An 18289-nucleotide genomic window follows, 5' to 3' on the forward strand; every position below is an offset into this window, starting at 1 on the left:
TAAATATGTATATGTATATATATAGTACGTATATATTTCAATTTTTCACAAAAGAGAAAAACTTTATCTTGATTCAAGTGTTATTTAACTAATATAATTTATAAATGACAGTTTTAAATACATTGTAAGAATGTTTACATATATAAATTATTAAACAATTTTTTGCATGTATACATATAATGTATTTGTAATATTTATGAGCTTTCTCATGAGTCTTTGTGCGTAGGCACCGAAAACACCACCTTAAGCTACGGCATTGAATTCAAAATCCATTGCTTTCATTCATAAATTCTGACGCAAGCGTATCTATATGGGGCACAAAATTTCTCATCACCCTTTGTTTTATCAAAGAAAACAAAAAAAAAAAAAAAAATTTCATCTCAAAAGTAGATCTGATATTTAGTTGTTTTCTCAATAAATATTCTATTTTTTTAATTCTTATTTTTATAATAACAGAACATAATGTATAATAAATATACGCGCAGTAGTAACGTCAACGCTTAGTCCATACACTATGTTGTCCGATTTGACTCTGATTTTTCTACTGAAAACACATATATATGTATATCATATATTACCACATATGATATACATATACGAATTTTAAGTAGAGAAAATTATGTTTCGTGCGACCAAATGATTAGCAATTAAATTATATTACTTTTTTTTTTTTTTAATCCCATTTTATTCCTATAGTGCATTAATTATTATTATTTTATTAAAATTTTATTTTTAACTTTCATATAAAAAAAGTAAGAATTTTTTTTTTCATTCCTGATCTGATTTTTATAATTTCTAAAATAAATTATTTTATTATTATTATTATTATTATTATTATTATTATTATTATTATTATTATTATTTACATATAAGAAATTCTAAAATTTCTTTACCAAAAAAATTAATTTTTTCTGATATAAAAAATTGTAATTTGTTATATTTTGATGAAAAAAAATAATTTTTAGACTATAAATTGACTATAAGAAGAAATTTAGTATAATATTGATAAATTCCTGTATTATATTCTAAATAGGTGTATTTAAAGGTAGGTATAGAAGCGGGAATAGAGGCTATTATGATATTCTGTTCACCTTCTATATAGTGGTAAGAAACTAAATTTTCGTTGAAAAGTCCCACTTCATTACCTGAGGATACCTAAATATTACTTGAAACAATTGCCATCAGTAGAGACCCTGATCTCAAAGAGTGCACATGTCTACTACAATTCTGAATTGTCCATAACAAAATTTTAGTTAGCCAAAGCTAACATTTTTATTGTAACTGTGGTAATTTTATTATTTTTTTTTTTTAACTGTTAAATTTACCCGCCAGCGCTCAGCGTTCAAAATAACGTCCACTTAAGGTAAATTATTTTTTCTTTTTACATTTTATTTTTTTAAAAAGTCGAATTTAGAAAAAAAAAAAAAAAATTTCCATATAATGCCAATTAATTATTTTTATATAATTTCATTATTTTAAAATATCACCTGTAAATATGTACAAATGTCATCACATTTTATTTATATTTTATTATTTTATAATTTATTAATTTAATAAGCAAATATTTTTATATGTTTATTTTATCCAAATTTTACCAATTGATATAAAAAAAATAATTTCGTTGCTTATATAATAAAAAAAAAAATTGTTATAAACTATAATATTAATAATCAAACTATTATAATTATAGAAATATTTAGTAATATTATTTTAGACATCTTACAGTTAAGAAATTTTGATTCTCGTTAATATAGTTGATAATAATAAACGAAAAATCATGAAAGGACACTTTGTCAATATTTACAATTGGTAACTTATTTTAATTTTATTTTTAATTCCAAATTTATTAATTTAATAATAAAATATTCAAATAAAGATAAAATTAATTTCTTCATTTTTAAGTTTTAAAATAATAAAATATCGTTAACGAGTGATTATTATTTTAATTGATTAATTAATTTTAATTTAGTAATTTTTAATAATAATATAATAATAAAAATAATAATAAATAAATAATTGAATAATGTAATAATTAGGTAATTAATTATTTTGTTTATTAATTAGATAATTAATTAAGAATTTATTTTGAATAAATTATAAATACGTAAATATTATTTAAACGTTTGTCTAAAGAAAGATTGAAATTCAAAAAAAGAATCAATATTTATAAAATCGAAACTAGAAAATATTCGTGCGTCCTCAAAGATGATTATAAAATTTATACTTTTTTTTGAAAATCACATACATATATACTACTACTACCACAATTGTAAAATGACCTGAAGGAAAAATTTTGCAGTGTTGCCAAAGATTTATGTATTAGGACCTTAATTTATAGATTTATACCTACTTCCTTAAAAATGGACCCAAGACTTATTGAGCTCTCGTCATAATAAGGTTTTACAGATTTAAGGGGCTGAATTCTTTGAAAAAGTCTATTTTCCTTGAAACTTATAGACTTCCGAATAATATTGTTTCTTTTTCCTGTTCGCTCTATCTATCTATCTATTTAATTATATATCTGTTGAACAAATGTTTCTAATTCTCAATTAACAATTTTTCAAATGATGAAAATTTTGCAAAATCACGTAATTTTTATCCAATGAGTTCTGAAAATGTCATTGCTTTATTTACAAATAGCGTTATGTATTTTAATCACATGGAATAAATTTACATTGAAATAATTTGAAGGTCAAAATAAGAATAATATATAAATTTAATATTAATTATCAATGATTTTCGAATAAATATATAAAATAAGCTTGCCAATTTTGCGACAATGTTTTTCAATATTTTTTTTTAAATTTTAATTAATTAAATTAATATTTTATTTATTTACAAACTTTTTAAACAATAGTTATTTATTATTTTCTATTTTTAAATATAGAATAATTTACATATTATTTAAATAAAAAAAATTATAATTTGTGTTTCAGAATAAATAAATGAAATTGAATTAGCAACAAAGTTGGCTTAAGCTTTTTTTTTTTTGAATACACACAGCAAGTTTACAATAATGGCAAATAGTTTCAATCGACTAACGAGCCCTCCTCCCTCTCTGCAATTGGGTCCCTTTGGGGTAAGAATCTAATACTATTAGAGATTAATTATTTTTTAAACACTCGTAATTTTTATAATTTTTTTTTGTAATTATTAAAATTTCACAATATTATTGTTTGTCAGATGGAAACTTCACATTGGTCAAGAAGAACTAATAATCAAATAGGAATTGCAGACGAACTGAGGAAAATCTCATTGAAACATATGGAAAATAATGAAGATCATTCATTTGATTCTAATTCAAGTTCATCGAGTTTATTTCTTAATTTACCACAAACAAACGATGAGTTCAGTTATGCAGCACAGCTGAGAGTATGTTAATTTTCAAAATGCAAAATCTAATCTTATATTTTTGTCAAAATCAATAAATTTATTAAAAAAAAATTAATAATTAAAAACAAAACGTAAATTACATACCATATTTTGTTTTTCAATAGGCTCCATTAAAAATAAGAGGAGCATATTCCCAAGATCAAACTGAATCATCTTCATCTTCTAATGTTGCTCCTTCGTCATCATCATCATCATCAGCATCATCAATAGCCTCATCTCCAGATATAACATCAAATTCATCATCCTCTCAAGCAGAACCATCATCATTTTCACCAGATGCAACATCACATTATTATTGTTCACAATTGGCATTATCAATGGCTGCATTAAATTTACGAAGTATTTGTGAAATTCATAATATCACTTTTGCCAATTATTGTCAAACATGCAATGTGCCAATGTGTAAAAAATGCCGTGCTCCATATCACAAGACACATGTAACAGTCACAATTAAAGAGAGCCTTGAAATTGCCAGACATGAATCGATGAAAGTCTTCAGAGAAATTGCGACTACTTTGCAAGAAATTGATCGTGATCTTGGAACAATAACTGTAAGTTGAAAAAAAAATTAATTATTTAAAATAAAAATTCATATTCTCTTTTTAAACTAATTTTTAATTTTTCAATTTTATTACAGATGGAATATTCTGCATTAAATGATAGAGCTAAACAAACAACGCAAGAATTAGAAAAATGTTGGTTATTATTAAACGTTACTGTTGATGATGGAAGGAGAAAATTATTTCAAGAAATTGAAAATGCAAGAATATTTCGCAAAGATATATTAAAGGAAAAAATTAAAAGTTTAAAAAATTGTCAAAAAAAATTAATCAATTTATTTAGCGTTCAACAATTGGCATTGACATCAACAAATACAACAAATAATCCATTTCATTTGCGTGTTGCCAATGGTAAAGCAATTGGAGTGACATTTGAAGTTGAAGAAACACGTAAATCAATAATGGAAACAGAAGAAAGTTGGATGGGTTATTCATCATCAGAAAAACCATTATTGGACGCTCTCTCATCATTTGGATCAATGAAATTAAATAATCCAGGACCAATTGGCGATAGACGAATGATACGTGGACGATCACATAATACATGGCGGGAACATTTACCAAAAGCATTACCACAATGTCCTCAAGGAAGGCCAATTGCATCAAGTTTATATCGTGTTATTGTTTGGAGTGAAAAACCAAATTGTTCAATATTTTATCCACCACCAATAAAAATAATTGGCAAAAATACACTTGAACCAGAACATCCTGATAATCTTTGTCGACCATGGGGCGTTGCGTGCGATAAGGATAATAATATATTTGTCGCTGATAGATCGAATAATCGAATTTTAGTATTTCGTGAAAATGGATCAATAATAAGAAAAATTGGATCATATGGCTCAGGTCAAGAACAATTTAATCGGCCAGCGGGTATTACTATTGACGAGCGACGACGAATTATTGTTGCGGACAAGGATAATCATCGTATACAAATTTTAACATTAATGGGAAACTTTTTATTGGAATTTGGTAAAAAAGGATCTGATTCGGGACATTTTAATTATCCATGGGATGTGGCTGCAAATACAGCATGTGAAATTGTTGTTTCTGACACGAGAAATCATCGAATTCAATTATTCAGTCCTGAGGGTATATTTTTGAGAAAATTTGGTATGGACAGCACTTTTGGTGCATTTAAACTTCTTGATTCACCAAGAGGAGTGACATTTACACCTGAGGGAAATGTTATTTTAACTGATTTCAATGCACATCGAATTCTTTGTGTTGATTATAGATTTGTTAATGCAAAAGTATTAAATTGTGAAGGTGGAATGAGACCAGCAAATAATTTTCATAGGCCACAAGGTGTAATTGTCGATGATGATGGCAATATTCTTGTATCGGATTCAAGAGGCTATAGAATAATGGTATTTAATAAATTTGGAGCATTCTTGAATGAATTTGGAAAACAAGGTGAAGGAATCGATGAAGTTGATCGTCCATCTGGTATTGCACTTATGACAGATGGTAGAATTGTCTTTGTAGACTTTGGTAATAATCGAGTTGTCATTCGTTAATATTAACCAAAAAAATTTTGGTTTCTCTAAATAACCAAAGTTCACATATATATTTACGTGCCTATATAAAAACACGTTTTTAACGTGAAATAATTTTTGCTTTATTTTTTAATTGATATTTATATTTTTATAAATCATTTTTCTAAGTGCCATATCAAGAAAAAAAGATTATCCAAGATAAATATATGAGAAAAATTAATTTTATATTTTTTCTCTAGTCACGTATGAGAAAAAATTTTCAATCATATATTTTTTTATAATTTTTGTATATATATATATTCTATTTAATTTTAAGATCAGGGTTTTTAACAATTATGGATAATCATTCCTGGAAAAGTCAGGATTTTATAAACAAAAAAAAAAAAATTTTTTTTAAGGGCCTTGGACACTCTGTTTCAAAATAATCAGAAAGATATAACTATTTTTGACTATATATAAAAAAAAAATTATATTAAATGATATTCATTACTTTTATTTTTGTTTTCCAACAAATATATTGATATATAAAGTTAAATTTATAAATTAAAAAGGGTTATTAAAACATTTTTTTAATATCAAAAAAAAAAAAAATAATAATAATATTTGTTTAAAAATATTGCAATGTAAAAATTTTTTGGACTAGTCAACTATATATAAATATATATTGTGAAAAATTATGAAATTTTTTTGATTAAAATTTGAGGGCAAAAATCTTGTTTATTTGCACAGATTTTATTAAATTGCATAATGTGACAAGCAAAAAGTGGATTATTGTTAACATTTTTATTTTGCTGTGACAGCAATTTAATTGCTGTTGAAACAAACAGCAAAAAAAAAAAAATTTTGTAAGCTTTATATTGACAATATCCATTTGTAATAGCAATATTTCTTTCTAAAAGTGAAAAAATATATTCCGTTTTCAGCCTTAAAATTGTGCAACAGTTATCTGGCTTCAATTTACGCAAATTTAAACAAAATCATAGGCACTTTTTAAAAAAAAAAAAATAAATAAAAACAAAGCAGAAATAATTATATTGTGTAAAAAAATCAATGAAGCCTAGATGCATTATTATCAAGTTTGTCCAATAATTTTAATCATAATGTACTAAAAGTATATGCACTTAGTGTTTTGTGTATCCAATTTTTGGAACTAAAATTTATGTTGGAAATAAGTCGCAAAAAAAAAAAAAAATAAGAGTAATGACAAAAAGAATTTACTAAAATATAATGAAGTGTGAAAAAAAAATTGTATAAAAGAAAAATTTACATATTTTTATCAATTTATAAAAGTCCAAGTCTCAAAATATAATTTGTATATAGCTTATATTTAAATATTTTCCAATCATTTATTGGAAATAGTTTAAAATTTATATATTTTATATGAAAAATGGGCTGAATTTATTACTCATTTATAAATATATATATATATTCTTTTTTGATTTTACTATCTATACACAATTATATACACCGATTGACGATAGTATCATGTAATGTTTATTTTTTATCATTGATCTATATATTCGTCGTATGTAAGGACCAATTGACAATAAAGAAAAAACTTTTTAAAGATTATAAAATTTTTTTAAATTTCCCCCAAAATGAGTTTATGCTAATTAAATTTTATACAATAGCAAAACTAATTCTGTCGTATTGAGAAATAATTATCATATAATTTGTTATTAGCTTTTATAGATTATGTGTATTATATATTATTATATATACATACCTATTGTTCATATATATACATATAAATGTGGTAAAACGTGGCGTCGCGACGGAGGCGTCGTACTATGTACATGCGTTATTCGCTCTTGAGTTGACCTTGAAATCTCCCACGCGGATCCGAGGAAGAAAGGTATGACGTCGGAAGGTGAAAGAGAGATAGGAGAGAAAGTCTCGTCCCACCTCTCTCTCTCTCCATCCCACCTTCTCTCTTGTCAACATCAACAAGGGATGAAATTTTAATGTTGTATATAAGACAATGTACATATTTGTCAATTTAAAAAATTTTCCCTACAAAAAAAAATTATATATTATTACATATAATACAATAAACGTGTAGGCGGTTCATGTGTGAACTATTAATAATTAATAATATTTATTTAAGCCATACAGTTTTATTGAAAAAACAAAGTCGTTCTCTTTCATCGGTATAAATATAGAAACAATTCGAATTTATTAATTTTGAACCTAAATATTGATTTTAATTACCTGCAAATACAGTTGAGAAAAATTAAAATACTAATTTACGATTTAGAAATATGCGAAACGAAATTAAAATAATTTTGGTTATTAATAATCTCTGCGATTAATAATATGAAATAGATGAACTTGGTTGCCCTGGAGTAGATATATATATATATATATACATATATGTACATACCGTGATGCTGAAGGTCGTTGGGTCGAGGTACCATTTGACCGGGACTACTTCATTCATAGATTTTCGCGCAAGCGTCCAATCTCCTCTATGGCGTTGGCTTGGGTTCAATATAATATGTGTATTGGGGTTGAGAGTTGAGCGTCAGAGAGAGAGAGAGAGAGAAAAAAAAGAGGCAGAGAAAGATTCGACTCACAGCATCCACTCAGGAACGTCAATGTTGGTCTGTCTCGATAAAACACATATAAATTATCCTCGATGCTAAAAGCGTACTGAAAATTCCTAGACATTAGTAATATTTCTCAATCAATTAAAAATAACTGTCATATAGTTAAATTCATTTTTAGGTTATGTCAAAATAACCCTTTTTTGTTATCTATTGCAATTACTTACATGTTACTGTTTTTTTTTTCACAATTTGATTACCCTTTGAAAAACAAATAGATTTTATATTTTTTACCTTAAAAGTTGTTTTCCAATTATAAGAAAAGGGGATATGTTATTTCTCAAGTCATTATATAAAAGTCAGAAAAAAAATCAGAGGGTGAAATAAACTTATAGGAACAACGCCCAATATATATATATACATACCATATTCGCATATATATCTGTAAATTACAAATAAATTTTTTTATAAATTATTATAACATGCTTGGAAAATAAATAATAAATATATTTAAAGAAAAACTTGTACTATACACTAAAACGTAAAAAGGACCTAAAACAATTTGTCAGAATTTATAGCGGGGGGGGGGGGGGGGCATAAGAGAATAATCTTACGTATTTGAAATGTTTTAGTTTTTTTGCTTTTTTGCGTGGGAGATTATTTTCCCTCTTGATACACTACTGGCGTCACGGTGACGTCAGCAGGGTCAAAGTCAATATACACGTTATATACGACAACAAAATAGATACTTTGTCTTGAATTGAATTTGAAGAAGAGAAATATTATTCATAGAATTTTCTTTTTTTTTTTTTTGAGAAAAAATAATTAAAATAATTGTTTCTTTTTGCATATATATATATTGTATATATATTGCACTGACAAAAATTTTGCCGGCCGGGTTGCCGCCGGTATAAGAAGAAAGTTATAAATATGTAGCAAAGGGTGCTGCTATAGAAATTTGCGGGGGTGTAATTCAAAATGGCAGGGGTAAAAGAAGCAATATCATTGGTGGATGAATTTCGAACGTTGGCGATGGAGGGAGGTGCGTCACTACTGACTACGCTGCCTTTGCCAGTAGTCCAGTCAGTTTCAGTGCAGACCATCAAGTTGAAAGGTTTATCTAACCTTTAAAAGAGAAAAAAAAAAAGAAAACAAATTTTATATTTCAAATAATTTCGCAACGTGTGCATTTTTTGGAGTTTCAGTGATAATTGATACTAATCTGATTTACATATAATTTACCAATAATATATCTTTATTTCTGTAACTACGTGTCCTGAGAAGTATTTTCAAGCCCTTCGACAAGTATATATATACAAACATATACATATATGTTTATCAAGTGATTCAATTAATTTATATCTGCTTCTAAGTAAAAATATTTTCGATTGGATACCAAATGTTTTGATTTATTAAAAAAAAAATCTCATCAACTCCGAAAGTATAATTACACACGCTCACGCGGATCACCGGCCGGCGTGTTATGAATTGCATCTAAGTTGGTATGTATAAATGTTATTTTTAATTTATATTAATATACTTACAATTTATTAACTGTAATAGAGTACTCTAATTTATAACAACTGATTGTGACTAAATGTCTACTTAATCATTATTGTTTGTTTATCGTTATATATTTTAGTTTTTTTTTGTTTATTTAAAATACATACACAGACCAAAATTTAATGTATAGGTAAAGAAAAAAGTTGTTAACTTGTATAATTGTTTTAGGTGAAATATTTATATTGTTGAGAGTTGAAAGATGTCGATCAACTTTTACAGACGGTTTTTTTTTTAATTCAGGCGCAGTCTCCCAAGTTGGTAAAATGAATGGTTCGGTTTTTCTTCTCTATCTCTGAAGGAACAATCGATATTGTGATATTCCCTAGAAAATTTCACTTTCATTTTTCGTTTCTATTTATAGAATATAGGATATTATTTTTATAATATTACAATATTTATTCTTTACATTTAATTTTGAAGTAAATATATCTATTTATTGTCTGATTATAATTATCTTTAAATTTTTAAAACAAGTAAAAAATTATTTAGTGAATATTATAAAAGTAGATATTTGAATATATATTTTATTATTTTATTTTACAAATGATTTTAAATCCTTTAATATGTAAACAAATTGTTATTTAGATTAATTTGTTTTTTCTAATATAAAATATAATAATAATTAATTTTTTTATTATTTGTCATTAAATATTCGATGCAAATGAATTGTTAGATATCTTAAAGTTCAGGTCATCTTTGAATTGGAAAATGATAATATTCTATAGTTGAAACTTCAAACGAAAGTGAAATCACCGACCGTCGTGGAACGCTTTGCGCACCCAACCTTGGAGAATGAAAACAAAATTATAAAGTCTTAATCGTTTTCCACGCCAAGTTCAAGTTCATAATTATTCTATGTATAAATTTATCAGTACATATATAATTTTAATTTATTTTCCAAAACTATAATATTAATTTGATATTTAAGCTTTTAATTTTTAATATTTTTTTTTTATAGATTTTGCTCTTAATATAATTTAATTTCAAAAATTGGGCTTTTAGTCTCTTCCTCGTGTTTAAGAATTGGGATCTTATCTCTTATATATGTAGATGCTGATAAGAATCCTCCCATATTTTTCTAGTTCTATTTAAATACATATATCATTTGGAAATTCTCAAATTTATTTTATTTTAAATTTGTTTATAATTTACAAAAAAAAATTATTTTACAATTTTTTTATTATCAAACGTAAATAATATCCAAACAAAAGGTAATCTTCATTTGCATATAAATTTAATAAAGCCATTCATAATTGATAAAAAAAAAAAAAAAAAAAAAAAAAAAGAAATTGCAGGGCCATAAAGAGTCCCGTGAGATTAAATTATTTTAAATTTTTACATTCTGATGGATATTCTATTGGAGCTACAATATAAGTTTAAATCATAAGCCTTGAAAATTCTGAAGAGAGAATATTTTCCTTTTTTTTTTTCTTCAAAAGGCTCTTTATATTTGTACGTCCAATGGACCCATCGGTTAAGCATGAGGAATTACCAGAAACCTGATACCTGTGTTCGTTTCAAGGAAACTGCTTTTATTGTCTAGAAGAAAGTCCACATTTTACGAAAAATTTGGAAAAGAAAAAAATGAAATGTACTCTTAAAACTTTCCATTAAAATTTTTTTTTGATTGGCAAAGTTATTTTGATCAAACGATATACGAAGGAAGATGATCTCGTGCGCAGCAATCTCCCGTGAGAAATTTAATTAGCGTCCTTCCCGACAATTTTATCATTCTGAATTTTTCTTTTTTCCCCGGTTCACAAAAGGGCAAAGTTGACATTTTTTTTATTCGCCATAAGAATAATATTAATTTATGCATATTTTAAAATTTTTATTCTAATTTTGTATACGGAAATAAATTTTTCTTGTGGATAATATATTTTTTTATTCTTTTTTTTCGGTAAAATATATTTTTTATATAAAAATAAAAATTTGGCAAATAATTAAGTGAAAATAAAATTGAAAAATTAAAAATCTAAAGGATTTTGCACGTTATAGTTTTGAAGGGATGTTTATTTTGTATTGCCTTAGTGTGTATCCGGTAAAAGAAAATTCTTAAGAGAGTGGGATTTTGAAAGGCTCGAAAACATGAACCTGTGTGTTATTTTCGGTATAGTAGCCGGTGGTCGGGCCCTTAAAATGCCTTCAAAAGTGGTGGACCCGTATCACGTGGTTAGGTACGTTTCTTGGAAATACACGGTCTTTCAAAAAGAGAGTGAGAGAGAGAGAAGCCGATGTCTCTTCCGTATTTATCTGTTCGACAAATGTTCCACAAGAGTCCTAATGCTTACCTCCGGAAAATCCATCTTACAACAATCGCAGCCCCTCAAAACTTAAAATTGAATAGAATAGGTAGCAACATTTTTTTTTTCTTTCCTCTTCGGAGCAATATATTTTTTTCCATATACATGAATATTTAAATAAAAATTAAATTCCATTAAATAATTGATTTTTTTTTTCTTTTTCGAAAATGAAATGGTAAAAATTTATTTTTATTTATCAAATGTTATGATTTAAAAAAAATAAAAACTTTTTGAATTGTTGATGAAACATTTTTTGTAATAAATATATTTTTTTTTAATAAGTAATTATACTTTTTTTTTTTTTTTTTTTTTTGAATGGACTTGTTTTTAAAAAAAGAGTTTAAGTCTCATTTTTGAGTGAGAAAAAGAGAAAGTGACAGGGGGACTGTTAAAATTTCCCGTGGTTATTGATTTATAGGGGTCCCATGAACAGAACCCCATTTCTGAATCTCAGGACCTGTGAAGGTTCTTCGTTTATTTCGCCCTCAAATGGCCTGGTGTGTTCACCCTGTTTTCGAAAGTGGATCGGACGAGTTCTCGAATCTTCTTCTTCTAATTCTAATTCATTATTCTATAAAGAAATCCGGCTCTCTAAACTTGTTGCGGGCGACAATTTTTTTTTTTTTGTCAGGTATGAGGAAGTGGCTCTTCCTGTTAGTGTATGTCAACTTTTTAATATCTTCTCCATCAAGTCCAGTTTTTTTTTTTTTATGAAACGAATGTCAAATCCAGTTTATATTATAAGGAACAGGAATTTTATTATTTATAATTTGAAATGAAAACATTTTTTTTCACCACGGAAATTGAATTTGTAATTTTTTTTTCAGATTGAAGTTTACGAAGTTGACGTTCAACAGAAACGTCGTGTAACTTCGTGAAAGTTGAAAATTATTTAATAATGGCTCACAGCGGTGCATTTGAATTTGGGGTAAGAATCTTTTACTACTTGTAGTTATTAATACGTTTCTACATAAATAATTTATATTTAATAAATTGTTTTTTTTTAGGTATTAAACGCTCCATGGCTTCATGGATTGAGTTTATACACTGGACACACAAATCCAGCTCCTTCGGGTATAAATTCAATGAGAAATTGTCGTTCGCCTTTTCATTCTGAATCACCTGATTCGATAAATTCATTTCCATCTTTAATTAGCGGTGTTTTGCAAGTTGTCAATGGTGATCAATTTGCACTTAATGATTCTTTTCAATTACCGGCTATTGACAGTTTTAAAGGATTTGGATTTAGAGAATGTACATGTTTAGACGGGATGTGCGACGTATGTTGCAGTAAAATGAGAGTAAGTTTACAATTTTATTTTGAATTTGAAAATAAAATTAATTTTTTTTTTTTTAATAATAGTTTCAGCAATCAATGAATCCTTCGCATTCGCCGGATTATCTCGTGTCACAATCGACATCAACTGGCACGCCAAGTCCACCTCTTCAAGTTTCTCAATCATCAACATCGTTAACTAATTACTGTGAACGTCATTCGGACAGTTCAAATTATTACTGTCAAACATGCAGTGTATCCATTTGCGGAGAATGTGATCTACGTAATCACAATGGTCATGTTACGGTTTATCTTATTGAGGCTATGGAACACGCTGGGATGCAGGCAAATCAAGTTTTAAGCGAAGCTATGCATGGAATAAAAACAATTACAGATGATCTTGAAGCAATTTCGGTAAGTTTTTCTTTTTTTTTTTTAAATTGAAAAAAGTGTTGTAAAAATAAAAATACTAATCTATTTAATTTAGTTGGCTGTTGGTACATTGGATGTAAGATCAAAACAAGCAACGGACGATGTATCAATTTGTATAAAAAGAATAATTTCCGCATTGGAGGAGAGGGAAAAGAAACTTTTGTTAGATATTGAAAAGGCAAGAATGCTTAAATTGGCATCGTTGAAAACAAGAGATGAAGCGTTGAGAAATAGTATGGTTCTCCTAACAGAAACGGCTGATAAACTAAAGAGAGGAATGAGCATATCAAAATTGACAGCAAATCCAACGGAATTGACTATAATAAAAGATATGGCTTCTGCGGAGGTAAGAATAGAATTTTTAATAGGGGGAAAAATAAATAATTGAATATGAAAACAATGTTTATATTACAGATTTATCGGATTCGACAAGCTCGTAAATCGTTTACGCCACCCGAGGAGAATTGGATTTCATTTAGTGGACCGGACAGTATTGTTCTTGATGCAATTGCAAATTTAGGCTCAGTTGCTTTAAATAATCCAGGACCAATTGGAGATCGTCGAGCATTAAAAGGACGTGGTGGATCGTCATCTAATTCTTCTTCTTCATCATCATCTTCTATGTCATCACGATCATTGGCTTCGATTCCATGTGGAAGACCAATTCCAGCAAATAATTTTCCAGTAATTGTCTGGACTGAACAACATAATATCTCAACACGTATAGTACATATGCGAAGTTTTGGCAACGATGGTCATCCATCTGATAATTTGTGTAGACCATGGGGTATTGCGTGTGATAAGGAGGGTCATATTGTCGTTGCTGATCGTTCAAATAACAGAATTCAAATATATCGCGAGGATGGAACATTTGTAAGAAGATTTGGTTCTCAAGGTTCGGGACATGGACAATTTGATCGACCAGCTGGTGTTGCTGTTGATGGACGGAGGCGTATTATTGTCGCTGACAAGGATAATCATCGAATTCAGGTAAAAATAAATTTTTAGAATTGATTAAATTAAAAAAAAATTGAATTAGAAAGTATTATTGAAATTTATTTCTAGATATTAACAATGGAGGGTGTATTTTTACGATCATTTGGTGAGAAAGGTACAAAAGATGGACAATTCAATTATCCTTGGGATGTGGCTGTTAATGTTGAATGTCAAATTGTTGTATCTGATACAAGAAATCATAGAATACAATTATTCAGTTCTGAAGGTGTATTCTTGAGGAAATTTGGCAATGATAATACATCGTCATTATGGAAAACATTAGATTCACCACGTGGTGTTGCATTTACACCTGAGGGCGATGTTGTTGTCACTGATTTTAATAATCATCGTGTTGTGACAATTGAAGCTGATTTTAGTAATGCAAAAATATTGGGCGGTGAAGGAGGTGGAAATAAACAATTTTGCCGACCACAGGGAATTGTTGTTGATGATCAGGGCAATATGGTTGTAGCCGATTCACGAAATCATCGGATTCAAGTATTTGGAAAAGATGGAGTACTAAGACGTAAATATGGTTCACATGGAACTGGAATTGATGAAATGGATCGTCCCTCTGGTATTACATTGACGCCTAGTGGAAAAATTGTCGTTGTTGATTTTGGCAATAATCGTATTCTCATAATTTAATACCATGGCACACAATGAAAAGGGAGAAAAAAAGAAAAAGGACAAAACAAAGATAAGTATGATAAATTGTAAACAAAAAAAAAAAAAAAATGCTCACGTTTGACGTTCATTAAAATGAACGATGCAATATTTTACATATATAATATAAATTATAGAAAATGCATTCAAGACATTTTAAAATGTTTTAAAACAGCATTTTTCTTTTTCTTCATTCAAGGTAAAAGAAAACCTTCGATTTACAGTATTAATAAAATTTTGAATATCAATAATATTAGTGTACAAAACAATTTTGTTCGCAATATTATTAATATTTGAAATAACATTATTTTGTGTGAACTTGTCTCTGGTATAGAAAAAAGAGAAAGATTTTATTTTAATTATAAATAAGTACTTAACTTACCTCTAGAAGATTTAGTTTTCGTTCACTTGGACAAGAATTGGTGCTGTTAACTAAAAAAAAAAAAAAATACACAACAGTATTGTTTTTATTAATTTACAGTAATTTTAAAATAACAGGGCATATCATAATATATGTTTAGTGAAAAAAAAAAGAAAACGGTTTGCCATATTTCAAATGACATTTTATTGAAAATTGCTTGTTATTATATAGTATGTATAATAATTGATAGTAAAAACTGTAGTAATAACTGTTTATTCCTTAAATTTGGAATAAAATACAATTGCGTAAGATGATAATAATATAATAATTATAATGTTGGGCAATTTTGAAGGATCCCTTAGACTTTGTGATGGAATCAAAATTTTTCGGATTTTATTAACTGCTAAGGGTTCAGCTTGCATGACAGTTTTAAATGTTTAATCTCTACTTTTTAAGATATTATTTTTTTTCTGCTCTAGTAGAGAAAAGATTTAACTCTAGTTATATATAGCCTCATGTCTTCCAGGAGACGCTTGCATAATATCCTAGACTTGTGTCCTGCATTCTGATTCTTGTCAATATTTATATATTATCTGAATTTTTAGATAATTAGATATATATATATATTATTTTATTCTATCATTTTATTTTTTGTGTAAAACTGGTTTTGGTTTTGCCAATTACGATATATATAAAATACATGTGACACTTAAAAGTTACCATTGGCTTTCTTTCTTTGTTTTTAAATCAAAGCAAAATGAAAGATATCGATTGCATCTATTACACAGTAAGACTGAACCAAGACTGAATAAAAATGCCAAGTTTTTGTTTACTCTTTGAATGTTGTCCAACACATTATACATAGATCAGTGGTTAATGTGTGGCCGCAAAAAAAAAAAACATGTATAACATCAAAAGGAACTAGGATCGTTTTTCAAAAGCAAAAATCTTAAAAAATTCATATGAATTTTAAAATGATCCTAGATTAAAATCCTTCCATATTATATAAAACGTGTTTAGATGTAACTTTATGCATATTTCATATTTATCGTAGATTTAGCTGTTCACGTTGTCCATCTTTTAGAGCCATTTTAATTTTTTATTTTTCTTTTTAAACAAAGAAAGAAAATTACATCCAAATTAAGTTTCTCTAATATTTCAATATTTAAAGTGTCACTCAAAAGTGTTGTGAATCAAATTTTCATTAATGAAAATTTTTTTAAAAATTATGTTCCCAAATTTTAATATTTTTTTTTTAGCAAATTCGATAGTTTAAATTTTATTTTTAAGATTTTTTAATGCGACACTTATTAAAAGTTAAGTGAAGGAAAACATAGTTTAAATCTTTTTAAATGGAAAGAATAAAAGTAAATTTTTTTAATAAATAAAAAACCGACAGTTTTTAAAAAGATTATAAAATGAAAGGGCTCAAATGCAAAAAAAAAAGTAGTTGATATATTTTTTTTTATTTTGTATTATAAATTTACGTACTTAAATATTTATATTTTAAGTATAAAACAAGAATTGTAAAAGATTATTTGTGATTTTTTCATACTGCTGTGAATTTAGTTATCAATTTGTTAGTAATTGTCCAATTAATTATTATCAAGGAAATTGTCTTGATGAAGATTTTCCTGAACTTTAAAAAAAAATAATAATAATAATAGTTATCAGGGGTTGTACGCAGGGGGTGTCTTTGGGGGTTTAACCCTTCTCCTCCTTCTCATGAAATTATATAAGAGAAAAACAAATCTAAAAGATTTTCTTGGAAAATTAAATATTTGATTTTTTTTCTTCTTCTGAATATTGAACTTGACGAAAATTTTCGTTATGTCCCCTGATTAATAAACGGGCTTAAAAATTCGAGATTACTGAAAAAACAAAAAGAAAAAAGAATATTGTTCCGTGTGATCTCTTTCATCAACTAGTCACACTTTCCAAATGAGCCGTTTTTACTTCTGCTCAAAGAACATCTTAAAAACTGCTATTTAAGTGTAAAATAAACAATCTTATATATATATATATATATATATATATGTATAAATAATAATAATAATAGTTCGTATATTCTTAAAATCAAAATACAAAATATTTTTGCATCAAAAAACGCCTGAAAGAATTATGTGAAATTCCATCTCTTGGAATCTAATATTCATTCATACAGTCCATTATATATCATTAATTGTATAAAATTGAGTAGAAAAAATTATGTCTTTAACAGAGATTTTTTTTTATTATAAAATAAGACAAACCTCTCGTTTTTGAAGTTAATACTTGACGAGAGAAAAAAAGGCCATTTTTTTTGTTTTTTGTATTTTTTTTATTTAAAATTGCTTCCATTGAGCCTAAAAAAAAAATGCTGTGCAACGAAAAACGTATCTTCGTTTTTTATTTCTCAAATGAAGGAAGAAAAATTTAAACAAACTCGGAGATAGAGAGAAATCAAAATGTACCTTTTTAGAACAAAAAAAAAAAAAAAATATATATTTTCCGCCAGGTGCGTCAATCATTCTTTAAAATGAAAAGCGTGTAGTTTAATATTTAATTAATCAAAGTTGTCGAACGATTTAGATGTACAAAATGTAGAAAAAATAATTGCACGATTGCTCTTTAAATATTTTTTTCTGTATCGCAATGAAGAATGTTGAATCATTTTTAATTATCCACATTCTTAATCAAAAATTCAGAGTTTAA

At 26.8% G+C, this 18289-nt stretch overlaps 2 protein-coding genes and 1 long non-coding RNA gene across 5 annotated transcripts; 2 read left to right on the forward strand and 1 right to left on the reverse strand.

The window, feature by feature from the left end:
• Positions 1 to 1158: 1158 nt before the first annotated feature.
• On the forward strand, positions 1159 to 6647 carry LOC127289959 (E3 ubiquitin-protein ligase TRIM71-like). Of its 2 annotated transcripts, XM_051318290.1 has the most exons (5): positions 1160 to 1363; positions 2937 to 3079; positions 3184 to 3372; positions 3498 to 3944; positions 4031 to 6647. In XM_051318290.1, exons 2-5 carry the CDS (start codon positions 3017 to 3019, stop codon positions 5471 to 5473), a joined length of 2142 nt encoding a protein of 713 aa, XP_051174247.1. In that variant the 5' UTR covers positions 1160 to 1363; positions 2937 to 3016; the 3' UTR covers positions 5474 to 6647. The 2 variants fall into 2 exon arrangements, with proteins under 2 accessions (XP_051174248.1, XP_051174247.1); XM_051318291.1 differs by lacking the exon at positions 2937 to 3079 and having other exon boundaries at positions 1159 to 1363.
• LOC127289961 (uncharacterized) lies at positions 6338 to 8948 on the reverse strand. 2 transcript variants are annotated; one of them, XR_007844240.1, is made up of 3 exons: positions 8424 to 8948; positions 7836 to 8057; positions 6338 to 7465 (listed from the first exon to the last, which is right to left on the reverse strand). It is a non-coding gene; the product is annotated as an uncharacterized LOC127289961 (long non-coding RNA). The 2 variants fall into 2 exon arrangements; XR_007844239.1 differs by lacking the exon at positions 8424 to 8948 and adding an exon at positions 8226 to 8415 and having other exon boundaries at positions 7836 to 8104.
• A 138-nt stretch (positions 8949 to 9086) lies between these two features.
• Positions 9087 to 18277, forward strand: LOC127289960 (E3 ubiquitin-protein ligase TRIM71-like). The gene is made up of 7 exons (XM_051318292.1): positions 9087 to 9500; positions 12692 to 12792; positions 12872 to 13165; positions 13228 to 13554; positions 13628 to 13918; positions 13987 to 14562; positions 14638 to 18277. The coding sequence occupies exons 2-7, from the start codon at positions 12763 to 12765 to the stop codon at positions 15214 to 15216; spliced, it is 2097 nt and encodes a 698-aa protein (XP_051174249.1). The 5' UTR covers positions 9087 to 9500; positions 12692 to 12762; the 3' UTR covers positions 15217 to 18277.
• The last annotated feature ends 12 nt before the right edge of the window (positions 18278 to 18289 follow it).

Source organism: Leptopilina boulardi, unplaced genomic scaffold (assembly GCF_019393585.1).
Source record: "Leptopilina boulardi isolate dan_hultmark-lab unplaced genomic scaffold, ZJU_Lbou_2.1 LbouV2_51, whole genome shotgun sequence".
NCBI classification, from domain to species: domain Eukaryota; kingdom Metazoa; phylum Arthropoda; class Insecta; order Hymenoptera; family Figitidae; genus Leptopilina; species Leptopilina boulardi.

Bases quoted from the DNA above. Each gene is read 5' to 3' on its own strand.
- LOC127289959 (XM_051318290.1), top strand. From the start codon at position 3,017: ATGGCAAATAGTTTCAATCGACTAACGAGCCCTCCTCCCTCTCTGCAA. The intron at 3,373-3,497 runs GTATGTTAATTT...GTTTTTCAATAG, and splicing joins GTTATGCAGCACAGCTGAGA to GCTCCATTAAAAATAAGAGG. The intron at 3,945-4,030 runs GTAAGTTGAAAA...ATTTTATTACAG, and splicing joins GTGATCTTGGAACAATAACT to ATGGAATATTCTGCATTAAA.
- LOC127289960 (XM_051318292.1), top strand. From the start codon at position 12,763: ATGGCTCACAGCGGTGCATTTGAATTTGGG. The intron at 13,555-13,627 runs GTAAGTTTTTCT...TATTTAATTTAG, and splicing joins ATGATCTTGAAGCAATTTCG to TTGGCTGTTGGTACATTGGA. The intron at 13,919-13,986 runs GTAAGAATAGAA...TTTATATTACAG, and splicing joins AAGATATGGCTTCTGCGGAG to ATTTATCGGATTCGACAAGC.